The following is a 26,263-nucleotide window of genomic DNA, read 5'->3' as shown; positions in this document are numbered from 1 at the left end:
CTGTGAAATCACTGTATTAAATGAAGACTCACTGTTTCACAGTGTCTGTGTATTTTGTGGATGCTAAATGTGTCTTGTCACATCGAGTTTCAATCAAATACCATTTATTTACAAAAATATTGTGCAAAACTCAAACAGCATTCATTAGGTGGTCCCACTTCATCAGGGAATTGTCATATTTTGCACTTACACATCTTCTGCTGCCAAAGAAAATGGTGAGTCACTGTGGGTGTGCGAGGCTGGTCAGGGCTCGCAGTTCCAGTGGCATGGACATGTTTGTGTCTCTGTGCCACTGTGGTGTGGTGACATGTGGCGGTGGGGTCAGGACGCTCTGTGCCACACCAGGGGCCTTCAGCAGCGACCACAGCTCCTCCCCCCGTGTCACTATAGCAACAAGGTCCTCCTCATCTGAGCACCAGGCGACTGACCCGCCTCTGGTTACCGTTCTCAGCTTGGAGAGGAAGAGAGACACCCTGAAAAGGACAAAAACACTGAATTGCATGATACTGTCCGTGTGAATAATAAAGAGACTTTAAAGCTGATGCCTGTCAGTCACCTGGGAATGAGGTCATGTGACCGTGACGCCAGCTTGGCAAGAGCGCTCATTAGGCTGGTGACGACTCTAGGGGCAGGGCAAGCTGCTCCAGGCGGCGGGGCGGATGAAGTTATCTCAAACAGCACCGCCTCCAACGTCTCAAAACAGGAAGTGATGAGCCTCACAGAGCAGCGAGAGTCACATGACACACTGAGGTACTCCCCCAGCACCCACACCTGAGATCCACATCAGTGGCACATCATTTGGTGTCACAGGAAACGATATGACAAAAAACTGAGATGCAAGAAGCTGTGTGTACAGGATCCAACACACTCAAAGGAAAAACTGTTTTAATTACCACGTGTGTGTACATTTCCTCTTTGCTGTAGACGCTGGATGTGGTTCCAGCGAACTCAATGAACTCTCGAGACTGGTCCACCACCAACGAGGGTTGGAGCTTGCACAGCCTGAGCAGGTGGCACCTGAACACCCTGCAGAAACAGAGAGTGAGTGAGGAGATGATGGTGAAACCAAGACTCAAACTAATTCTCCAATATATTCAGCAGAGCAACACATCCATTGTTGGTGTACAGCCTACCTGTGGACCTCTTTGATGTATATCGGGAGGTTGAGGAGGAGGCTGCTTCTCTCCAGCATCACCAGAATCAAATGAGCTAAAAGCTTCTCATCAGCCACCTACAAACAAAGCACATATATGATGTCGCTTTTATTGAGTGGAAATAAACCTCCAGCATTTGATTCACAGCAGCTGCCAAGGTTTTAAGAACATTTCATATCTTCACCGTAACGACTGTGTTGAAAAAAATGTGCAACAGCACAGGGACAGTCTGGGCACACTGAACAACTCTTGGCCAATCAGCAGCCTCAGCTAGCAGCTCATGGAGCGTACTCAGTCTGTCAATGGTGTCCCCTGTGGAGGATGGAGGAAAAGCACAATGATTCCACTAAAATAAGCCAAAACGTGTAAATACGTGTATTAAGCTTTTGTGTTCAGACTTGACAGAGTTATGACTCCACAAAAAACTACCAAAACCTTAATTAGGGCATTAACACTTTAACTATGTCGACCTCTTCCTTTAATTGTGTGACTGTAATTACCTGCGCCTGCTTCCCCTCGAAGCAGGAAGAGGAAAAGCCCTCGGAATGAGGGGTTTCGAAATGCATCCAGCGACAGGAGGCCACGTCCACCTGACTCAGAGATGGGCAAACATATTGACCTGCAACACACACACACACACAAACCCAGTGAGATGGTGGTAACCGGATATAAATGTAGTCAAACTGTGGTGGACAGTTTATGTGCACTTGACCTGAGCTGTAAGACCAGCGTGGCAGAGAGGCAGGGCAGGTCCAGCAGAGTGTGGAGCAGCTCCACTGCAGTTCCAGCTGTCACCAGAGAGGGCAGCAGATCCACAAAGTCATCCACCACCGCCGGGCTGTCCCACGCCAAGAACTACAGAGACGGAGAGACAATGTCAGCAGTAGGTTTGGGAATGCCAGCATGTATTCCTTACATTAGTTTACAGCAGGTGTGTGCTGAGAAAAGGAAAAAAGTTTGGGTGCACTGATGTGGTTTTGACCTTCAGCAGGTTTGGGAATGACTGGATGTAAAGTGGCACTCGGAGCTGCAGACTCTTCAGGTTCAGCCGCAAGAAGCGCAGAAGCTCGTGTACCAGGAAGGGGTCATTGAACAGCTCGGCGGGAAACTGGCCAAACACCAGCTTCCACACGGTCTCACAGTCCACTGCCGCCATCTCACCTGAACCAGTTTGAATGAGATTTTAATTGCTTTACAATGAAAATACTTTGGGTATTAGTGAGTCAAGGAACTAAACTGTTAGTGTGAGGATGATCTGGACAAAGACAGAGATGTGACGATGTGATGTGGAGCACAGAGACATGTGGGTGTGTATGCACACCATGGTTGAGGTAGAACTGTGCTATGGGCAGCACTACTCTGGCAAAAGACAGGTCCGAGCTGAGCCGACCAAACAGCGCCTTAATGCACGGGAATGTCCTGTAGACCAGCGAGGGCTCCTCTACACACACACAGTCCAGGATACACACCGCCTCCACCAGACACTAGGAGAGGAAACATGACATGGACAATAAAGGCACCAGAAAAAATCTGGTTTACAAGAAAAATGTGTTTAGTGTTTCTTTGTACCAGCCTTATTCTCTTTAGTGATTTCCTTTCATTTGTGATATATGTGTAAATGGGATGAGAAGAGTAATAGCAACATCTCTCACAAATTTAAATTAATTTTAAACAACTTTCTTTACCCTGAGGGCCAAAAATCATAAACTTGACATTCAAATTCATTATTATTGCTCATGTAATAGAAGTAAAAGAAAAAAATCCCGTTAAACTGACTCACCGCTTTCTGCAGCTCTGTGTCTGACCTTCTGTGGGCCTCTGAGACAAATGAAAGAGCATCACAGCTGTTGACACTTACAGTACATGGTGATGAACATAAATGACTGATTAAAAATCTGCATTTAAATGACTTTCTCCGTTGATTATCGTGCACATACTTACTGCGGTCACTCTGTTCAATGACCCGTTGGCAGTACTGGAAAGACTTCTCCCTCAGACGCTCCTTTGGAGGCAGGAGGCGGCTGGAGGAGGAAGTTGCCGAAACCATAGAAACCACTGATCCGTCCACTTCCGACCGGTCGTCTGCAACATGAGATGTCACGTTTTAAAAACTTCCCAAGGAAATGAGGATTTATGATAAAGTCCACGTGATTCTTGTATTCTCAAAGTCAGTAGTTGAAATGATTAGAGAGGTTTGTGATTAGATAAAATGAAATTAGTCGACGCCATCATTTACAGAGGAAAGTCTCATTTCATACAACCATGTGATTTTGTGACTTTTGTGCTACAGTTACACTAAAGTGTGAAGCAGGAAAAAGTTATACAGATTAATGAAAGATGTTGAGAGCGGCTGTAACTTTAATGGTACCCAGTAGAGTCTTTGACCACTAGCAGCACTGAGTCCCTGTTGTGTTTGTTTTGTTTTCTCACGTACATGTGTACTAGGATGTACATTCCTGCAAATTCCTGCCAGTGATTTTACTCTATTCCACTGATCTGCAGGTGATGGAAATACAACAACAAGAAAGGCTGATAGCAAAGTAAACAGGGATGTAAAAAAAGGTTTCAAATTATAGTAATAAAAAATGGGCTTTGAGGAAGATCGTACACATTTGTCTGGTCTGGAGGATACAGGAGGATGCTGTTTATTCAAAAGAAAACTCCACAGAGCACCTTTACATTACAGCCTTAAGGTGAGCCTGTTTTTGAGGTTTATGAGGATTATTAGAGAAGCTTAAGACACATATATTACTGATTGATCCAACCGTATCCCTTTAGAAAAGTAAAGAACTGTAGGAATTATAGTACAGAACAGAAAAAAAACCCAGACTGTTCACTGTAGCGTGAAGCATAATAAAAATCTAATCAATATGGATCATAGTTTTGTGGATTACTTAGATGCAATATAATCAAAGTTAGCCTGAAGATCACAAACACCCAAGGAAAAAACTAATGAAGCAGTTTTAAGATAAAGAATCTGGCTCGGTGATCACTGTAAACACACCACATGCAGCATACAGAAGTATGTTTATTACAACAGCAGCCCATTCTGAGTGTGTTCACTGTGTTCACCATTACACACTCGTCAGAAAATGAAAAGACAAAAGGTACACAAACCCACACACCAATAACTGTAAGTAGGAAGTTAGATGTCCTGTAAGAGAAACTGCGGTTATGAGTCATGATCATATCAGGTATTGTTAGTTGACCTGTGCAGACTCTGAGTTAAACAGAAGATGCAGGAACTGAGCTTATTTACAGCTTCTTAGATGCACATATAAGCAGGGATGGTCCACAGACTCCCATATCTTACCATTAGAAAAGGAGTGGGAGAGGCTGAGCTGTAGCCTGTTTGCTGGAGATGATGAAAACACACAGCAGGTCATCTGAGACAAGCAGTATAAACAAATTACAGCCTTTGTGATTCAGACTGTGAGGCTGATGTTCTTTGTCTGCACTTTGCAACTATGACATACAGTAAGTTGTTCTTGTCTTGGATTCAAGGTAAACTCACACCTGTGTCAGCTGTGGTCCCACTGCACACTGAGTGGTAGGTGAGAAGCCAGTGGCGCAGCATGGAGAAGGAGTAAACGTTCATCCACTGGTCCTCAGTGAAGCTTTGGCCCACACACAGCACGGTGAAGAAATCCCCAGACACCGTCCCATCCAGCTCTGCTATCGGCACCGGCTGAGAAAACACAAACACATGTATTATTAAAACAGCTGAAAATTTGTGTTTGTTGTTAGTTATGAGCATAGATTATTTACCTGCCGCAACCTGGGTCCTGTGAAGAATCCCCCGGAGGAAGTTCCACCTCCCTGTGTGATGCTGGCATAACGCAGCCAATCGACGAGCTTTTTACTCAGGAGGGTTACATGATCTGCAGTCAGTCAGGTGTGGAGGAAATGCGCTGTTATAACTTTTCTTTTTTCTGCTGGGAACTTGGTCTGATCTGTGAGTGCACATTACCTTCAGTCAGGCACTCAGGGCTGTGTGTGAGGATGGTGTTCAGGATGGGCAGGGTGTGTGTCAGCGAGTGAACAGGCCCTTCTGACTGACGGTTTTCCAGACTGCGAAGGAGCAGAGCGCAGAGAGATGACAACTCTGCCCTGGATCCTGCCTGATGGGGTCAGAGCGAATGGAAACAGGTGTTCAGTAAGACTTTAATGGTAGAAAGATTTTCACTAAATGCATCATCACACAAGAATTTTTTAACAAAAAAAAGAAACATCCTCTTACAACCTTATATATGTCTCATAATAATGATGAATTAATTATTACTGCACACCTGCGAGAGCAGCAGGGCAGCAGCGTGAGTGTTCAGCTGGCCAACGTTCTCCTGGTTGTAGTTCAGGTCCTGGCCAGAGAGGGGCAGCGTCTCCCTGAGCACAGCTGAGCTCAGCACCTGAAACTGCTCTGACGGTGATGAGAGGAGCGATAAAAGTCTCTTCTGGAGCTCTGACGGCAGCCTTTGGTGAATGACAACAGAGGTATACGTTTGTGAGCTGTTTGAGGTTCAAAGGTAATTTCTCAGAAAAAAGTAATAAAAGTTTAGAGGTAATTTGGAAGGCCACAGCAAGAAAACAGGAGAAATATGATCCTATTTTCTAGCTGCGGTGAGAGACCTGGCATCAGAATTTGGTGCAGTTTGGAGCTGTTCAATTGATTTCCAAGACAGTCACTGAATAAGGCACTGCAACAGTCCAAACGGTTGTAAACAAAGGCATGAATGAGGGTTTTTGCTCCTAGCAATGCACCTGAGCTGACGGATGGCTCTTTCCTGTATTACAGAAATGAGAAAAAAAAAAAAAACTTTAGGTCAGGTTCAAAAATCTGATCTAGACTGTGGCTTCTGGAGCACAGTGCAAATCCACAGGAAGTAAAAACTGCTTTAAGAATTAACTCTGTGCTTTAAGAACCAAAGACCATCAATGAGGTTTTATCTGTAATTAACATTGAGTCAGGTCAGATGCATTTATGGAACGATATAACAGTATCATCAGTTTAACAGTCAAAAGAAATACTGCGATTTCAAATGACTTGCCTCAGAGGTAACAAATAAAAACTAGACATGTAATCAATGCACTGCCAGTGGAGGGACAGCAACAATGCTCTTTGCTTGATTTGACTGATATTGATTATGAATGTGTGGAAAGCTTATCATAAAAACACTTCAATGACTGTTAAATAAGAATGCATGGATGGGAAAACTGACCAGTGATGAGTGTTTAGAGCAGGGGCCTCAAATTCCAGTCGTCAGGGGCCACTATCCAGCTTGTTTTCCAACCATCCCTGCCCTTGCAGCTTCTGATTGTAGGGTGGGTAGGACAGGGACAAGAAGCAGGACAGTGGCGCTTGGGGACTGGAGTTTGAGGCCTCTGGTTTAGAGGAACGAGAGAGTGAAGAAGAAAAGTTGGGGGAGGTGGAGGCTCTTACGTCCTGGTGTATTTGTCGGCAAAGAGGATGATGTGAAGCCTCTGCAGGGAATCCACAGTCTCGTGACCGAGCTCCTTCCCCTGGAGCAGCTTCACCAACCGGCTGTAAAATCTCTGCAGCTCAGACTCCTCAATCTCCCTGGAAAGGACACACACACACACCTTGTTTTACCTGGTCACTTAAACACTCCACATCCCAACAAACTCTCAAAGACAGCAAAGTTTGCTCATAAACATAAACGCTTCTTGACATTTTAAAGGAATAACACAGAAATAAACACTGAGCACCTGTTGTGTAGAGGTAATAGTTAGTTTAACCTCTACCTGTGACTCAAGGCTGTAAATAAATGAACTTAACTAAAGATCAAATATTAAGTCGCGTTAACAGTAAGCTAGTTAGCCTCGTTAGCTTAGCAGAGAAAACGATAAAAACGACAAAAATCAGCTGAAGAGAAGCTGAAGCTCGTGTGTCGCTAATGTTTCTTACCTTGCCTGTTTTATTAAACTCTCTGAACCGTGAGAGTACATTTTTATTTCACGGCTTCGTCCGTCTGCAGCGGAAGGTAAACAGTACGGCCGCTAATCAAGTCCTGACTGGAATCACATGACTTCACTTAAGTTCCGCATTCACTTCAATAACGTCACACTAAAAATCAAACTCCATATTATTTCACCGTGAGGCCACTTCTCAGAGGTTATAGGTCATCGTATTTCCGTTTTACATTAATACTCATTTTTCTTCATAAGTTTAAGAACCTAAAAACAAGGTTCAACTATAAATGCAAATTATTCCCAGTACACTACAAGAAAAGTCCCGCAGTCCGGTTTGTATGCAATTATTATTACAGAGCTATTGGAAAATATAATAATTTTATTTTAAAATCAAACGTGCAATGTACTCATTAAAGACAACTAAACTATTTAGCCTAGTTAGGGTAAAGTAGTGATATTACAATATAAAATATTATGTAAAAATAAAAGTTTTGCATTGAAAATGTCACTTAAGCAAAGGTACGATTAATTATTAAATGTATGTAAAGTAACATAAACTTGTCATATTATAGTTTATGTACAATTAATCATGCACGAATATGTAATCTGTGTTTTTTTATTTTGAATAGCTATTTTTGCTTCACTGACACACAGACACAGAAAAAGATAAACAAAAACAAACCCCAAACTCTACACCTTCCGTTCAGACAATGTCAAACCTTTATACTTTAACACTTTCAGCTGCAAAATGCAAAACTACAAAACAGCACTGTCATGAGAAGACAACCCGTATTATTTCTTTTTAAAGATGGAATAAATAAGGGAGGGATGAATGTTACAGCAGCAGGCCTTTTAATGCAGCAGTCAATTAAAAACCTAATTAGAAGATTTTATGTTTTATCTATATAAGTCTATAAAGAACAGATGAAGAGCAGTTTCACTTTAGTGCGTCCATGTTCCAAAAAAAAAAAAAAAAAAAAAAAAGATTTGCATGTTGGAGTTTTGTAGCCAAAGGAGCAAAAACTAATTTACAACAGGCAACAAAAGAAAAGAAAGTTAGACGGATGACTGGCACGTCCTACTGACCTATAAACATGCGTTGAGCCTCTAAAACACTATTGTGATCACCTTTGGTCGTGTATACACAGACACAGCGCTCTTCTTCACCTCTGCAGCGAACTTGTTATTTCCATCTGCGCTCACACCGCCCGCCTCCGCTTTCTCTCTCTCGCTCTCTCTCTCTCTCTGTGTCTTTATCTCAGACTGGGAGTTGGGGCCACAGCTCCCATGCGCTCTCCAGCTTCTTTAAAACTTCTGCTTTTGGATAAATGGAGACAACCTGAGCCGCTGGGATCTTTGGGGAAACAACCTGTTTTGTGATTAATCGCAACAAGAAAACGACCAAAACAAAGAGGATATCAAGTCCAGACCAAGACACCTCGAACTACTTCAGGTAAGCGAAAATATTCAAGACAGATTCCACCCTTAGGTAGAAAGTGTTGATCCGCTGACAAACGAGGACTCATGCAGGGGAAAGTGCCGAACATGCTTGTAAACGTGCGCCAGTGTGAATGGAAAAGACGAGAAGTCACACAGACTATTGCACCTCACATCAGCCGTGCGGTGACAGCCTGTCGTGCTCTGTCATCTGCAGGCAAGATTAAAACACATCCAGATACAAAGTCGGTCTCAGAGGAGCTTTGACGCCTGCACGTTTGGCCCCACAGGCCGCTCATATCACCAGGATGCCCACTGCCCTATAAGAACGCGTGAGAAAAGCTGTTTGTATGTTTGTAGGTTATTTCAATCAGCAGATGCTGCGGTTTGTAGATGCCTGTATTTGCGTTTCCTGACATCCTCTTGGCGTGTACATGAAGAAAAGTTATGAGTTTTGGTAACACAATATCAAGATCGTCTCTCATCATCATCACATTAGCAAAATGTTTGGGATTCCAGGAGCAGGTGCAGGAGACAATGAGACCCAGTGAGCAGAGATTCAGGAGATGCAGAGACAAACTGAGACATTTCAGTGATGTTTAAATGCCAGTGCTCTACAAAAACAGTTGTGATATGATTTTCTTTGAAGAAACAGGAAGCTCTCATCTTTCTTATAATTATGAATGAGAAACAAACTTGCATAGTCCTGTTGCCACATTGTTCCCAAACGTTATATTATTAAAACGCTCCATTAGAAGACACATCTCTGTTTCTCTCAGAGAGCAATGGCACAACTGGAACAGAACAGCATCTAAAAATTATGCAAATTGTCCAAACAGCAAATGTCATCTGGTAGAAGAGCAGGATCTGTCCCTTCTCTCTATCACTGACAGAGCCCTGATATCAAATTCAGCTTTTCTGCTGGACAATGGACCCTTTATAAAGATTTGTACACCTGAACCAATCATATCTGCCCGTCAGGCAGCCTGCCAGCCAATCCCAGTCCAGAATACTAACAGGCTGGAAGACAAGTTAGACAACCAACAGCCTGAGACATTAAACATGTGGACCGTGTATGAATTGACTGAATTTTAAGTAAAACATGTTTTTAGAGGTAATTATCTCCGACCACGTGCAGCACAATAAATTATTCGCTGGAAAAATGTGCTGCAGTGAATCTGGTGCAGTAACTGACTCACTTCCAGTCTATGGGTGAGTGGCACTGAGCTACAGGTAGATTAGATTTCCACTGTGATGGACAGTGACACAGATTCTCAGTTTGTGTTTGTGGAGTATAGCTGTGGTTGACTGAGACTAAACTTAATCTGGGTCACAGCGGTGAGTCTGTGCTTATTTTGGCGTTTTCAGTGAAAACCAGGAAGAAGCTGGTATTTGTCTAACAGTAAATAGGGATTTGTTGGGTTTCAGATGTAAAAAGATTGGGATTGACTTACAAATAAACTGAGCAGGTTATTTGTACTTTTAGTGTTAAATTCACAGTGATCATGATATAAATAAAGTCAGAGATGGTTTGGTTTGTTGTAGCAACATAAGGGAAAATCAGTGAACACCAGTTTTCCACTAAACCATGCATCATCCATAATTTACTATTACCAGAAAACAGCAAACCTTTAAATCTACTTACTATTTCCATTAATCATCTGTTATTGCCTCAAAACACGGAAACAACAACAGATTAGTGGACTTTTTAGCAGCAGAATAAATGAAGCAGCTAAACCAGATAAAAAGGAGTGAAAATGAATTAAATCATAACTGTAATGTATGAGAGGGAAGCACTTTCTGAATAAAGTGAATTTACGTGTTTCCAGTTAATGAAGATCTTCCACTGTAGATGAACATGACCACTAATTTCAGTGATTAACTACTGATGTTATGTAACATGGCGTCATAGCACATGGCTGTTTATTTATTGTTGTAGTGCCTGGCATGTGATGCGTCATCTGTTAGGAGTCCTGTAAAATATTTTGGGTCTTAACAAGTAAATAAAAGTGTTAGATGGTGGAAACATTAGGAAGTACATGTTTCTCACTTTTATATGTTCTTACCATCTTGAATAAAGGCTTTTGTGTTGTAGAGTTGTAAAGTAAAGGGACATGGATTTACACACATCTTATTTCTCTGCAGAGCTAGAGATGCAAAAACACTCACAGTGGGAGTATTTTTCAATCATTTTGCTTCTTCTTGGCTTCAAAGGGTTAATCTCAGCCGTCACTGGGCCTCAAACATGAAACGTTCACAGGCACAGGTCTGATTGGAACCTTTCCTGGGGCTCATCAGCTTATTTCCACATATTTCCTCCTGTTTTATAGATGTAGAAAGACTAGAAAACATAAAATCTCCATAACATAAGTTCCACTTGCTCGGCACTCTGCAGACGTTCATATTTATTAGAAATGATTAAAGCAAATCAAATGTCTCATAATGTGCATTTATGTTAAAATGCAGTGTTTGGTGTTTGCAAACACGGCTTCCATTTTACATTCAGAAACTTTGGTAGCAATGATGCATTTTCACACACACAATCCATCCGCTCTAAGTTCAGTCAAACTGTAAGTTGTGCTCATCCATGTGAAAAATGGTCGAACGATTAAGGGAAAATATCTAATTGTGTCTTTTCTGACCAGTAACGTGGCTGATATTTAAATCATGCTTATTTCCTGTAAATCAACTTAAACAAGATACGTTTGTACCAAACATCATCATACACTTCATTTAATCTAAAACAACAAGCAGATAAAATCATGCTGTTTGTTACTGATGAAGTTTTATATTCTTCTGTTCATAGTTTGATAGCACTTTGATAGAACATCTACAAACTTCAGCATTTTGAATATATTACATTAGTAAGATAAGATAAGAAAACCTCTATTTGTCCCACAAAAGGAACTTGCATTGTTGCAACAGCAAAGTGCACAGCAGAGAGCCAAAAGTAGCAAAGATACAAGATAGATAAGAAATTAAAAATATACCTGACATTACTTGGTAATATTTAAATAGAGTCCTGACTTGTCCACATGAGTTTCTGGAAATTAGCGTTTAGTTACAGGGGAGTAAGACATTTGTCATTAATATGAATGTATATTAAAAGGTATATAAATGAAATTGCAGCTCTGGCACTTACTCAGATTGTGACTTGGATATAAAAACTATTAAGTGTTCAGCTGTTGTGTGACGCTGCACTCTATACTGTATGTTGACAAAATGGTGGTTGACAACAATTTCACTCCTGAGCATTTAATATTTGAAGTGTGATATTACACTGCAAGTACGAGGGTCATCGGGGAGTAGCTGGGTCATATGAATGAAGAGCACAAGGGGAGAGAAGTGATGAGGTAAACAGTTTAAGTTCTCAGCAGCATGTGAGGAATAAATAGACACAACTGCTGAGTTCATCAGAGTCCTGCAAGACAGTGTGTAGTTTTGTTTGTGTGACTGCTCCTGCAGATATTGAAAAAAAAAAAGAAAAAAGTGGGGTTTAGGTTGAGGACATGCAGACACATACACGACTCTAAAAAAGACAACCAATCCTCTGACCACAAAACTATAAACAAAAAAAAAAACTAAAAGAGAACAGAGGAAGAGAGCTACTACTCACATCTGGTTTGAAAAGGAGGAAGCAAGGATGAACTTTCTCGGTAATGAACTATAAAATAAGAGAAGAGAGAAGAGGAAACATGTATGTGGTTAGTGAAGGGGTCTGTGCGTGTGATATATGTGCGTGTGCGTGTGTGTGTGTGCGTCTGCACGCAGTGTGTTCTGCTGCATGAGTGCATGAGTATGTGTTGGTCTGAGTGCCTGTGGTTTCAGCTTCTGCTGTGACTGTGGCAGTGTATACACACTGCAGATACAAATAATAGCTTCTTGTGTCGAGAGGGTGTGATATCTGTGTCTGCCTTCGGAAACGACCTTATGATTGATTTTTCAGCGTACGAGGCTGCGAGGATCAGTAAAGTAATATCAAACAAAAAGGAGCTGAGTTCACTGATTCACTGACTCGTGGGACTAGTGAAAATCAGTAAAACAACAGCTGCTGTGCTCCTTTGCCTTCAGCTTAAACAATATATGTTTACGCATTAAAAACAAACTCACATTTTTTACATGCAGGTTCCAGATGACAGTTGCACACAGAAGTGTGTGCGTGTGATTGTGTGTGTTTAGAAAAGCAACGGCTTCAGATTTGCCTTGATTTGCCTAACTGTTGCCAGAAAGTCACAAAGCAGGATTATACCAATACACCTGGTCAGACAGCATGCAAATACCAAAGACGCATGGACAGTGTGTGTGTGGGGTTTATGGTATGTTCATGCTTTATATAACTTTATAATCTTTGTGTGCGTATGTGTGTGGAGACAGGAAATCAAGTGGGAGTAAGAGAAAGATAAAGAGGTGAAATAGTCTCAGGAAAAGTAAAAAAAACAACAGGAAAGGCAAATGGAAAGACGTCAGTTGGTTTGAGAGTATGTGTTTAAGGGAAACAGACGAAGTGGAGAATGTGTGGGACCCAAATGAGCAAAAACTCCCTCTGGGTCTGCCTCGTTACATGTGCAGATATGTAGAAATGATCATGGCACTGAGGTGTAAATGTAGAGTGACTGCGTGTGTTAATTCAGACCATGTTGCTATAGAGATGATCATATTATTTATCCTTTGCTCTTCGAGGCAGTGAGGTTCATTCCTGCAACACGTGGACGTCGACATGCAGCATAACCCCCTGCACAGGTTTTCACATCTTTCTTCCTGCTTTCTTTGCACTCCCACAGGTACGTCATAATGCTCGTCTGTCAGTAACCCCTGCTGCTCTGACTACGTTTCAGGGTGTAAGAGATGGAAAACGGGACCTGCGGGCTGTCTAATAACGTGGAGGCGCTGTGGGAGAATGTGGAGTGCAAACGCTACGAACTGTGCCGCATCATTTCCCCGGCCAAGCTCACTCCCTACCTCCGCCAGTGCAAAGTCCTGGACGAACAGGATGAAGATGAGATTCTCAACTCCATGCTGCTGGTCTCCAAAACAAACCGCACAAGTATGTAGAAGCATGTGTGGAGTCTCGTTTCTTTGCTGTTTCATTCATGCGATAGCTCATTCATCCTGGCCTCTACACCAATGAATGACTTTGTTCTCTATTAATACACAAACTAATTTGCAGTGGGTCATAGAACCACTTTGTTCCTCTTTACTGATATTGTGTGCAGTGAAATAATATCTAGCTAATTCACAAGAAGTAGGCCCTGCTGTGTTTTGTGAACTGAATGTGAGGTGTGTGAACGAATCCCCCCGTCAGGTCGTCTACTTGACATCCTCCACACTAAAGGAGAGCGAGGGTACGTGGCGTTTCTGGAGAGTCTGGAGTTTTACTACCCTGACCAGTACAAGCTGGTCACGGGGAAGGATCCCACACGACGCTTCTCCACCATCGTCGGTGAGAGACACACTCATGCATGGACACTGAGCTTGATGCTTTTCAAACAAAGGATCTGATCACTGTAGGGTCTCTGTGGATACTTTACTGGCCTGTTGATGAGACTAACTATTGAAACTAGATGAAAAATAAAGACTTTCACAGTAATTGATGTTTATATGGCAGGTTTTGTGGCTAGAAACAGTCATATCAGATCAGCTGGTTCAGAGATTTATCCAAATCAGTCTAGCTGATCCTTATCCTGGTACACATTATACACAGTATATTACTCTCCAAATCAGTTTGCAGTGCAATATTGTTGTGTTTTCTGGCGCTCTGCAGTGGAGGAGGGCCACGAGGGTCTCACCCAGTTCCTGATGAATGAAGTGATGAAGCTGCAGCAGCAGTCCAAAGTGAAGACCCTGCAGCACGTCGAGCTCAGCAGGAAGAACTGCACCCTGGAGGACGAGCAGAAGAAGCTACGACTGGCCAACCAGGAGCTGCAGGCCTTCCAACAGAGTAACGTGTTATTACTGTACAGATGCAAGACCCCATCCATCTCCACTTAATTCTGTCCATGTGAAAATAATTAACATACAACAAACAATAATGCCAGATTGATTGCTGTCACGAGAACAAGTTTACCACCACACAGTGAAACTGCTACCCCACCACATCTGTCTGGTTTGTGCTGCTGGTGCACCACAGCTGACTTTCTTAAGGCTAAGTTGCCAATCAAAGCCTATTGATGAAACTGGGACACTGTGGTGTGTGTTGTCATGTCCATGTGTATCTTCTACAACATGCACTTTCATGTTTAATCAAATGCTAAAAATAAAAATCCATTAATCAGACTGAAGCTGACATGGCAACTGTGCTGGAAACACCCTGGTTTGTTCCTCCTGAAATTCTCTATATTATGTTATGACCTGGTTTAAATCCTTTCTTTAAAATGAAATGGTAATTTAGCCTTTTCTTGTTACATGTAGCAGGAAGCCATAAATATCATCTGCTGTGCAGCTGCTTGAAATATTAGGACATTGAACAAATAAGCTTATCTGAAGGTGTCGTTAGTTCAAACATGCAGGTGGATTTTTTTTTTTGTTTGTTTTTTAGTGATTATGTGCTGTGGATTAATCAGACAGAGAAAGTGGGTTGGATCAGTTTAGAAGTTCAGTAGTGGCTGTGAGGAATATGTAGACTATGCTGTAACAATACTTGTTTTGTTTTTTTTACAGTTGATCTAAAATGGAGCTTGAACTGTGAAAATGTGAACTAATTTAGACTCCATTATCAGCTGTATTTTTAGCTGACTGGGGGTATTTATTGTCTGGTGTGTCCTAAACAGGAACAGAAAACACAGAACAAGGAAACAAAATAAATGCTTACAACCCACTTTTTCTATGCTGCAGAGTATTATTAGTACAGAAAGTCAGCTTTATATTTTAAACACTTTGCAGTGATTGCAATGACTGCATATAATCTAGTAGGTGTTGAAGCATATGTCTGAAATGACTGTGGTTGGTTCTGCAGGATACAATAAGTTGAGAGAAGAGAGAAACACCTACAGTGATGAGCTGCTGAGAGTGAAGGATGAAAACTACAAACTGGCCATGAGGTACGCCACGCTGAGCGAGGAGAAGAACATGGCAGTGATGAGGAGCCGAGACCTGCAGCTAGAGGTGCTAACGGACACACGGATGTCACTGGACTCGGCACCAATCAGGGAGTGTCTACATCTTTATGATCATCATATCTGTGTGTATAGATCGATCAGCTGAAGCACAGGCTGAACAAGGCGGAGGAGGAGTGTAAGATGGAGAGGAGGCAGAGTCTGAAGCTGAAGAACGACATCGAGAACCGGCCAAAGAAAGAGCAGATCTTCGAGCTGGAGAGAGAGAATGAGATGCTCAAGATCAAGTTACAGGAGCTACAGTCCATCATACAGGTACGGCCTCCCGCAGACACACATGAAGCATCTTCAGACATGAGGCCATCCTCGCTGTCCACGTTTTGTGCACATGTATTAAAGTAGTATTAAAGTAGTAGTATTAAAGTACTATGTCGCAGTCGCAGAAGCTCATGAGATTGGTGACAACCAAAAGAGTAAAGTTGTGGGTCATAAACATAGAACTGAAAGAGGTTAAAGAGGGAAGAAGTGCTGGAGTTTGATCATCCTCTGTCTCTAATATCACAGCTTTAAATAAAAAGCTAACTCCTTCTGGAGGCTCTGCTCATTCTTGTTGCTGCCCTTTGGCTGTTCGGAACAAATCATTCAGTTCATACCCCATAATGTTTGTTTTTACCCAGCCCGGCCCCTTACCCGAGTCCGACAAGGCCATCCTTGACATTCTGGAGCACGACAGACAGGAAGCACTAGAAGACAGACAGGATCTGGTCAACCGCCTCTACAACTTGCATGAAGAAGTTCGACAGGCAGAGGAACTAAGAGATAAGGTGACACACACACACTCTTTGCAAGTTTACTCATTGACATAATGCATTCATTCCTTAGACCCTTACCCTCAGCTAAAACTCACTCTAGCCTTAACCCTTTAACCAAACGTGTTAACCCTCAAACAGGAGTCTGAAAAAGTGTGGAAGCCAAAATGTCCCCACTCCAATAGAATTTTGCTGAAAAGGGTCTTCACAAAGATAGAAGTATACACAGACAGACAGCAGACGTGGAAGTTAGAGGGCTAGTGACTGTGTGTGTGTGTGTGTGTGCGTTCAAATGTGTGAGTGTGTGCACCAGTGCAAAGTGTCAAGTAGAGTCTGGGGTGGAAACAAACACCCTAGAAACACAAACCTGTGACCAGAGAGCCAGATTCCCATGTGTGAAACACACCCTGCACAGAAACCACCACTTCAGACCTCTCAGTCTGTGTAACCTGGTCTTCCTTCTCTCCCTCTTGGTTTCCTGTATCTGCCATAAACCATAAATAACTCATCTGTGCATGTGTGTAGTACCTGGAGGAGAAGGAGGACCTGGAGCTGAAGTGCTCTACGCTGCAGAAGGACTGTGAGATGTATCACAACCGCATGGACACCATCATCATACAGCTGGAGGAGGTGGAGAAGGAGCGGGACCAGGTGAACACACACACATACACACACACACACACACACACGGATGTTTACACTCCAAACATTTCTGCCTGTGTTTGTGACTATGTGAGTATGTTCCTTTGCTGTATTTCCCTCACTGTGACAGGCGTTTCGAGCCAGAGACGAGGCCCAGCACCAGTTCTCCCAGAGTCTGATTGACAAAGACAAATATCGTAAGCAGATCAGAGAGCTGGAGGAGAGGAACGACGAACTCCACATTGAGATCGTACGCAAAGATGCCAAGCTGGTCACCCTGGAGTCTCGTCTGAGACGCATGTCTAAGGACAATGTTAACGACCAGGTGAGAAACAGCAGCGCTGATGCTGCTTTTACATAAAGTTACTGATGTTTGCATAAAATCTATTTTTTCTGTCTGTTCTTACAGAGTCTGCCGAGGGACGTGCCTCCGACTATCATCTCTCAAGGGGAGGAGTTTAAGCCCATTCAAGGCCAATCAGAATGGTCTAGCGATGAGTCTCCAGAGGAGAAGAACGTACCTGAGGACCCTCCATTCAAACGCAGACTGAACCTTAAAGCAGGGGTCAGCCACTCACTACTGACTCACTCACCACACATTATGGCTATTGGGCTGGTATTTATCAAACTGCTATAAAAGAAAATGTGCTAAAGATCCTTGGGTTTTACTCAGTGATGTATCCAACATCAGGTCTAATTTTCAAATATAACCCTTTCCACACTAACGGCCTGAGTACTGGGATCAGGCTGTATGTGTGATTAAAATGCAGCCTTTATGAGGACATGACTGAATGTGGCCCAGTCGGCTCAAAGCTAGAAAATAGCTAAAACTGACATTCTGGCATCAAATTTAGCAGAACAGGCTCAGCAGCAGCAGCAGCAGCAGCAGTGTCAGTGGAGTCAGTCTGAATATATATAATATGAGTTTTTTAGTTGAGTTGAATCGTCTGTGAAGATTCTCAGTCCTGCAGGTGAAATTATCGAGAAGTTGAGTGATGACAAATGGACTTCTAATAGTAGAAGCTACTTGGATGAGTGATGAAATGTTTCAGCTGCAGAAATGACAACAAACTATGTAGAAGAAGCTGTAACAAGTGAAATGAACTGCAGACCAATATGTAGTAATTCAAATGTAAATATGTATGAAAGAAGAGGGAAGTGGTTGAAATGGAGAAGAAAATTAAGCTGTGAAGGAAAGAAAAGTTCCTGTAACTACTTTTAACATCCTAATCAGAAGGAGTGAGGCTTATCAATGCAATATGTTCTCACTTCAGTGTTTATTTTTATTTGTGTGCTTTAGAACAGAGTTAAGTCTCCAGTATGTGTGTACAAAAACCTTCCAGTCAGCTCAGAGGCCTCTCAGCCTGCAGGTAAACACACTCGTCAGCTCATTTAGTCCCAAACTTATTTAGGCAGTTTTTTTGTTTTCACTCTGGATGATCCTTCACTTCTGTTCCCAACTCTCAGCTCTGTCAGTCAACAGAAGAGATTTTCTGGATATTCAAATGCCAAAGTCTCAAGTCAACAGCAACTCGCTCCCGCCCTCCCCAAGCTTCCAGATGTCCCCGACGTATACGCCGCCCTCAGCTCCCGCGCTCTCCTCCTCCTGCCCGTCTGCCTCACCGCTCCCTTTCACACCAGTGGAGCAGAACAACAGGCCAAATATAGTGAGCTCCAGTTTATTTTTTTCTTTTAGTGCAGAAAAACGATGTGTGTTTATTATTGGGTGGCTCCTGTTTTGTGTTTGGTAGAAATGATTAACCCTCATTAACGTCTTCTAAAATCTCTCAGCAGCGATTCCGTAACGACAGCATCCTGTCCACACTTCCTGAGCCGCCAGAGAAAGCGTCGCTGTACCGCAGAGAGAGGGAGAAGGAACACGACTTCTACCCCCGCAGGTATGAGAAGTGATGTCCATGTCAAGAATCACTCACTCAGTTTTTATCATCCATCCATTTTATCAAACTGTCCGATGTTTGGTCATTTTTAGCCTCTCGGACTTTGACAGTAACAACATGGAAATGGAGTTTGGTAATTATACTTTCACACATTGCCCAAAATTGCACCAATCGTGTTTTCTGTGTGAAAGCTTCCATTTCCTTATTATTTCTTTCTGTCTGCTCTTTCCTTAGAGGACGAAGTGCAGCGTGGTCCTCCCTCGGTCCACTCATCTTCCTCCTCCCATCAGTCAGAAGGGATGGACACTTACGACCTGGAGCAGGTCAATAATATCTTTAGGAAACTCTCTTTGGAAAGGTACAGCGCAGACACTCACATGCACAAGAGCCACTGCAAGTGAAGCATGGTCACCAATACAGTTCACAGGCCACTGACACACTGTGACGCATGTCTGTACGCAGGCCGTTTCGTCCGTCTCTGTCATCATTCTCCAGGATCAGCTCGTCTCTGAAGCCTGTGCAGGAGCTGTTGTTGCCTGGAGACAACCTGCTGAAGGACATCGCGCTGGTCGGCGGCAACGACAGCGGGATCTTCGTCTCGTCCGTCCACTCGGGGTCTGCCGCTGAGAAGGCAGGTCTACGAGAGGGCCACCACCTCCTGCTGGTACGTAGTTCACTGGAGGTTTATTTGAGATAAATCATAAATAAATGCTTCACTCACCTGTCTTGTGCTGCGCTTGGCTGTCCAGCTTGAGGGTTGCATACGTGGGGAGAGCCAAAGCGTTTCATTGGACACCAGCACCCAGGAAGAAGCTCACTGGACCCTGCAGCACTGCTCGGGACCAGTCAGGTTGCACTACCGAGCTAACTATGACGGTAAGTGTTGTTTCCACTGGACACTTTGTGTATTACATATAAAGTCAACTCAAATGTGTGTGTTTTCCAGCTTACCGCCGTCTGCAGAGGGACCTGGCAGATGGCACACTGGCTTCTGGTGACTCCTTCTACATACGGGTCAACCTCAACATCTCCGGCCAGTCAGACAGCTGCTCACTGAGCGTGCGCTGTGACGAGGTGGTGCACATCCTAGACACCAGGTACCAGGGCCGCTGTGAGTGGCTGTGCTCCCGTGTCGACCCCTACACCAGCTCCGACCTGATGGACCGCGGCACCATACCCAGCAATTCACGGTACAGAGCAGTTCTTTTAAAAGCGAAAGATTGGAAGTAACTGAGTGGTGGGTGCATGTTCTGCTCTAGTAATCCAGGATCCATGATGCAAAAGTCTGTAACAGCTGAGCGACCATGCAAAGTTTACAAGTTTAAGAGGTCTGCATCTGCTTTCACGATGTTTCGCTGATCTCACGGCAGAAACATCCAGCAACACACACACACACACACACTCAGATCTTTGCACACCTTCACAGCCGAGCCCATAAACAACAAGAAGCTCAGGAAGCAATTGTAATTGTTACTGTTTGTAAATGTGTTTCAGGGCCCAGCAGCTGCTCCTGGTAAAGATTCAGAAATTATTGTGTCGAGGAGGGAAAGAAGAAAATGAAATCCACCGCAACAGCAGGGTATGAAGCATCCTGGACTATTTTCTGGTTTCATCCAGCCGAGATAAAGGGACACACACTGAAACGTTATATCTGGGAAGACGGGTTTTATGTGTTTAACACACACACTAAAACACTGGTTTATCTTTGCTCATGATATTTTCTTGGTGAAGAAACATGATGTGTGCGCGGCTTCACGTATGTGATTGGCTGATGCAGTGCATTGCTGGACCAGATCCGCCTTTTATTTTGGTGGTGCTGGTCCCCGCTGAAAATAACTTCCTCAAAAATCTGTGAGAACTGTGTTTTTCTCATGCAGACTTAGCTTCAGCCTGTTTGTTGCATGTCTAATTTGCATGTCTAATTTCTCAGCAATTAGATTTATATTCAGATCCTTATCACTTTCATTACTTCATAGGTTCTACATTACGCTCAGAGCATTAGTGTGTCTGTGACTGCTTGTCTGAGTGTTTGAATTATAAGCTCTGTGTGTGTGTGTGTGTGCGTGTGTGCAGATTAGTTTACAGCCAGAAGAAGCCAGCCTTCTTCCTGATCCAAAATCCAGCCCACGACTGTCCAGAGCCAGCATCTTCCTCACTCAGATACTACAGGTAACAATGTGCAAACAAAAACGCATCTGTTTCTATTTTATTCTGGTTCTAGTTTGTCTCGTCTTATCTTATTCTGAAGCTAAAATGAACGTGTGGCATTATCTAAGATGCCTCCAGTCATGTGGTCCTTCTCTGTGTCTGTTTGGATCTGCAGTTTGTCAGCAGGGTGGATATCAAGTACAAGCGAATGAACAGCAATGAACGTGTGAGGATCATCAACTCGGGCAACACAACACTACCCAGACAAGGCTTCGAGATGCTGAGACCAGAGGGTGAGTGCAAAGTAATCACTATTGTTTAGCATCATCACTGGTTCATTTTTGCCTCTTCGGTTCACAGCGTGGACGCTGTGTTTTTGTTCCACTGGGGAATTTTTGAGGGCAAAATGTAAGTTCGAGTTCAGACACACGAATGAAACAGTGGCCAGCAAATTAATGAGAGAAAAAGAAGAGAATAAACTTTCCAAGTTGAAAGTGCATGAACCAGGAGCTGAATGATACAAATACAAGCAGGATTTTTGATCAGAGCAAAACAACAACAAAAATCTATCTTGACATATCAGTAAATATATTTATTTATATACTGATCTAAAAATCTGAGGAGATTCATGAATGAGCTGAACTTTTTAAACTGTGATTGAACTTTTGAGGAAAAGGAAAAGTGACAGGCACAGACATTTAATTATATGAAAACTACAGTTTTATGAAACTCTAGGTGGTTCTTGAACAAAGAGCCTGTTTTCTATCCATATATATTAATATGTGGAGTTTGCAGATAAAAAAAAAAGTTAGATTACCTGCAGCTGAAAAACCTATTGAGGGTCACATGGACTATCTGGTTTCTAACCCAGCCTGCAGACTTTCAAACTATCTGGTCTTCCTCTCTGTGAACCTGTTTCTGTGCTACCCTGGCCGTAAACAGATGCTGCTGACCCAGACAGTGAGCTGAGCAGGGGTTTGAACCTGATTCCCTACAGTCCTGTCACACCCCAGAGGACTCAGAGAAGAAGACCGGTGCTATTCACTCCCACTTCTTTAGCCAAGACCATTATCCAGAAAATACTTAACATGGGGGGAGCTATGGAGTTCAACATCTGCAAACCAGGTCAGTTTACGATGGGAACAAACAGCCTGGCTGCAAAACATCTTCATGTCTTCACAGGTAGTTTCCACCTCTTTGGCATTTCCCCAGTTTGGATCAAAGGCTGAAAAGACAGGTAGTTTCACTGAGAGGCAGAGAGAGCTGCTGTTGCTGCTGGATTTAGGTCAAGTATTATACTGCAGTGCAGTGTAGATGTTAAGGAGTGTAACCAGAGAGACCATGTGGGCAGAATGGGAGATGGTCTGGCTGATAATTGGATGATGATGATGCTGAAGAGTTTAAAATCAGCATTTAGTGATGTGAAAAAGTTACGAAGCCCATAGAGAATTGACGCTGATGAACTAAATGCACCCGGACAGGCGGGTCAGACAGGCTCGAACATCTGGCAGTAGGATTCAGTAGGGTGAAAAGGTTTCACTTCCTTATGTGCTAAAATCATTAAGTGTGCCTTCTACACTTGAAAATGTCTGCTATGATCAGATCTGACGCAGCTCGTCCTTTCTAATGCCTCTGCTGTGCAGACACCCTGACCAAAGAGGAGTTTCATCTAAAACAGAATGTGGAGCCTTTTATTCACTACAAAGAGAAACACGCCACGTTTGAATGCATCACCCGAGAAAACATCGAGGCTGTCGCTGCCAAGGTAGGCTGTCAATAAAGAAGATGTGCTTATTTGTCGCTTTCTTTGAAAATGTCCTTCACAATTAGATGCCCCGGTCACATCGGAGCAGCTGGTGCCTGCAGATACACAAAAACTGGAAACTACAAACAAAATACTCTTTAATCCCGATGCTTCTGTATGTGAACTGTGTCACTGTGTGGTTTTAAAGAAACGCACCTTTAAAAGAAGATGTGTTTTATGACTTGAAGTGCTGTGTACCAGTCATGAAAGCACATGTCGGCAGTGCACAGCACAGATTTATATTTCAGTCTGTAAAACTCATTTTTCCACCTGTAACCAGGGAAAACACTGCCTGCTGGAGGCTGAGCTCAGCTGCGTCAAAGACCTTCTCCGGAGAGAAATCTACCCGATCATCATCTACGTCAAGATCTGTGAGAAAAATGTCAAGAAGTTACGGTAAGCCCAACAAACCTGCCCCTGTCACGTGTGTGCGCAGCAGCTCTTACCCACAGCTGCAAACCACACTTCTTTTTCCAGACTCAAATATACGTCAATCCTTTTGTGAGATTTTGACTCCAAGCAGGAGATGAGACTGAGTTAACCAAAGGACAAACCCACTGAGCATTTGAGAGCGTTTACATTGAATTTTAAGGAAGGATAAAGTTCAGCAGCCCCCATTTAAAGGGTGTGGACACACTAACACTAAGTGAAGCAGAACAAAAGATTTTTCCAGTAGACAGCAAACAGAACTGGGCACCTCAGTCAAGATACACGTTCTCTAGCTGGATCAGACTCTGTTCTTCCGTCTGATTGGCCACTGGTGTTAGTGAGTGTCAGAAAATCCAGATGTGTGACGTATTTTCTGGTGAATTGTACCTTGAAATAGACAACCCATCTGTGCCAGTGTGACCTTTCTCAGAATTACAACAAAGCACACAGACCGCTGTTGCAGATTGTCGGCAGGATCTCATCAGAGATACTGGGTTCCAAATATTACCACACTCACCGCCACGACGCTGCTTCCTTCCTGTTTCCTGTCCACACAGGAAGCTGCTTCAGCGCGTGGAGTCGGAGGAGGAGTTTGTGAGGTCGTGCCGGGCGAAGGAGAAAGAGCTGGAGGGCATTCCCTGCCTTTATGCGACCCTGGAGCCCGAGACCTGGGCAGGGACGGATGACCTCATCCGGGTCATCAAAGACCGAATACTGGAGGAGCAGAAGAAAATTGTGTGGGTGGAGCAGGACCTCCTGTAGACACAGACACACACACACACACACAGAGACACACACACCAGTCCGTACATCACAATAAACCTGTGTACCTGAGCGCCATAAAACTCACAACAATATACTTGTACATCCTGCTGTTATGCATATATTTATGCTCAGACTTGATAAACATCCAGACACTTGTTTAGGCTTAAAATAAATGTTTTATATATTTTGTAAATGTGTGTCTTCTCTTTCTATAAATAAACACAATAAAACATAAAAGAAGTTTTTTTTTTTTTTTTACCTAAAAGTTAAAGGGAAGCTGTTTTCAGAGCACATCTGTGAACTCCACCTTCACTTTCACTATTATCCCACGTCACCTGGACTCTGCTGACCTCTAGTGTTGGCCACAGGTCAGCACAGGCAAATCACAACATACAGTACCAGTCTTTTATTTGTTTTATGGGAAATGTGTTATACCTGCAGGAGGTACAAAAAAAAAAAGAAGCAAAGATAATAAAACACATGAGGGATATGAAGCAGAATATTTAAAATCATGAGTAACAGGATCAGAGTAAGTGTAAATGAGGCTGGAGTTTCTGTTATTTAATATAATATAAATATTAGATTATCTTTATCTGAACTTTATCAGCAGTGGAAGAAGAATTCAGTTTCATTTTTGTCAATAAATTAATTATGAATCTGAAACATACAATTAATCTATATTGTAGTCACTTTGCTGATTGTTACAGCTTTTAAAGCAGCGTTTTGACCTTTTTTCAGTGGACACCAGAAGGTTCAGTTTGGCAAAACTGGTCAGGCCAGAAGGGGATTTACAGAAACCTCTTTCATAAGGGTTGAAGATAATCTCCTCATCTGGGAGAAGAGACAAGCACACACCAATATGGAGCAGCCAAACAAATACTAATATCTGGCAAATATGTGAAACCATAAACAGTGTCAGCCTCACTCTAGTCAGTGCCAATGCAGGTTTAATCCATGGGGGCAAAAAAAAAGCTAATATTTACTGTTTTTACACTGTCAAGTTACAAACATTATGAAAAGCAATAAAAAATATACACAAATTCTAAATACAATTAACTTTTATTTCATTCTACACAGGATATGGCAGTTTGGGGGGATTTGTTTTGCTTCTCTTGGGATTTTTGTGTAATATTTTATCCTCATTGTGTCTGTGTGATCAAAGACTGCCTGAGGTGCACAGTTATATTTAGCATCAGAGCACAGAGCTGGGGGGGGGGGGGGGGGGGGGGGGGGGGTTAGGTGAAGCTGACTGAAATCAGATGAGGATGAGTATGATGATGAAGAGGAGGAGGAGGATTATGCTGATAATGAGGATTAGGCTGATGAGGATGAGGATGATGATGATGATGAAGAGGAGGAGGTGGAAGAGGAGATGATGTTGACGATGAGGATGGTGATGATGATGAAGACGATGATGAGGATTAGGATGATTATCTTGATGATGATGATGAAGATGATGAGGGTTAGGATAATGATGAGGATGGTTATGATGAAGAGAAGGAGGAGGTGGAAGAGGAGATGATAAAGATGATGTTGACGATGATGATGAGGATGGTGATGGTTATGATGATGGTGATGGTGATGATGATGAAGACGATGATGAGGATTAGGATGAGGATGATTATCTTGACGATGATGATGATGATGGTTATGATGAAGAGAAGGAGGAGGTGGAAGAGGAGATGATAAAGATGATGTTGACGATGATGATGAGGATGAGGATGGTGATGGTTATGATGATGGTGATGAAGACGATGATGAGGATTAGGATGAGGATGATTATCTTGACGATGATGATGAAGATGATGATGGTTATGATGAAGAGAAGGAGGAGGTGGAAGAGGAGATGATAAAGATGATGTTGAGGATTAGGATGATGATGATGGTGATGGTGATGATGATGATGATGATGGTGATGATGGTGATCCACAAATAGGATTTAACCGCATCAGTCGGAGGCAGAAGAACAGACGCAGCCACTGACACTTTGCTCCCTCGTTGTTGTTTTGTGCTTCGGGAGTGTCGATGTGTGTGTGTGTGTGTGTGTGTGTGTGTGTGCGCGCGCGCAGGTACAGCTGGTTATTTTGAGCACGCTGCTCCTGTGGGTCGCGGAGCCTGTCGACATAAATCATCCCACAGCACTGACATGTTACTGGAGCTGACCCAGAAAAGTACATTTCCCCTCCTGAGCTCACTC

The 26,263-nt window shown here is 43.0% G+C and overlaps 2 protein-coding genes across 5 annotated transcripts; one reads left to right on the top strand and one right to left on the bottom strand.

Moving 5' to 3' along the window:
• Positions 1-87: 87 nt before the first annotated feature.
• Positions 88-7,195, bottom strand: ap5z1 (adaptor related protein complex 5 subunit zeta 1). Of its 3 annotated transcripts, none has more exons than XM_026324266.1 (18): positions 7,078-7,195; positions 6,592-6,729; positions 5,444-5,624; positions 5,125-5,275; positions 4,923-5,035; positions 4,669-4,842; positions 4,468-4,540; positions 3,096-3,236; positions 2,935-2,972; positions 2,476-2,638; positions 2,137-2,315; positions 1,867-2,009; positions 1,655-1,773; positions 1,339-1,466; positions 1,134-1,231; positions 894-1,026; positions 557-771; positions 88-473 (listed from the first exon to the last, which is right to left on the bottom strand). In XM_026324266.1, exons 1-18 carry the CDS (start codon positions 7,116-7,118, stop codon positions 221-223), a joined length of 2,481 nt encoding a protein of 826 aa, XP_026180051.1. In that variant the 5' UTR covers positions 7,119-7,195; the 3' UTR covers positions 88-220. The 3 variants fall into 3 exon arrangements, with proteins under 3 accessions (XP_026180051.1, XP_026180052.1, XP_026180053.1); XM_026324267.1 differs by having other exon boundaries at positions 4,468-4,509; positions 4,671-4,842; XM_026324268.1 differs by lacking the exon at positions 4,468-4,540 and having other exon boundaries at positions 4,671-4,842.
• A 1,027-nt stretch (positions 7,196-8,222) lies between these two features.
• On the top strand, positions 8,223-24,300 carry card11 (caspase recruitment domain family, member 11). 2 transcript variants are annotated; one of them, XM_026324265.2, is made up of 25 exons: positions 8,223-8,535; positions 13,355-13,563; positions 13,822-13,959; positions 14,281-14,457; positions 15,472-15,620; positions 15,707-15,886; positions 16,249-16,395; positions 16,906-17,031; positions 17,153-17,347; positions 17,432-17,587; positions 18,323-18,392; positions 18,490-18,689; positions 18,817-18,920; positions 19,013-19,053; positions 19,155-19,278; positions 19,383-19,584; positions 19,670-19,796; positions 19,867-20,110; positions 20,415-20,499; positions 20,994-21,089; positions 21,244-21,361; positions 22,011-22,193; positions 22,712-22,833; positions 23,153-23,268; positions 23,859-24,300. In XM_026324265.2, the coding sequence occupies exons 2-25, from the start codon at positions 13,365-13,367 to the stop codon at positions 24,061-24,063; spliced, it is 3,504 nt and encodes a 1,167-aa protein (XP_026180050.1). In that variant the 5' UTR covers positions 8,223-8,535; positions 13,355-13,364; the 3' UTR covers positions 24,064-24,300. The 2 variants fall into 2 exon arrangements, with proteins under 2 accessions (XP_026180050.1, XP_026180049.1); XM_026324264.2 differs by having other exon boundaries at positions 8,225-8,535; positions 18,814-18,920.
• Positions 24,301-26,263: the final 1,963 nt, after the last annotated feature.

The sequence above is a fragment of the Mastacembelus armatus genome, chromosome 8 (assembly GCF_900324485.2).
Source record: "Mastacembelus armatus chromosome 8, fMasArm1.2, whole genome shotgun sequence".
In the NCBI taxonomy this organism is placed as follows: Eukaryota; Metazoa; Chordata; class Actinopteri; order Synbranchiformes; family Mastacembelidae; genus Mastacembelus; species Mastacembelus armatus.
Note: the sequence above shows the minus strand (reverse complement) of the source record. Positions and strands in the feature narration are given on the sequence as shown.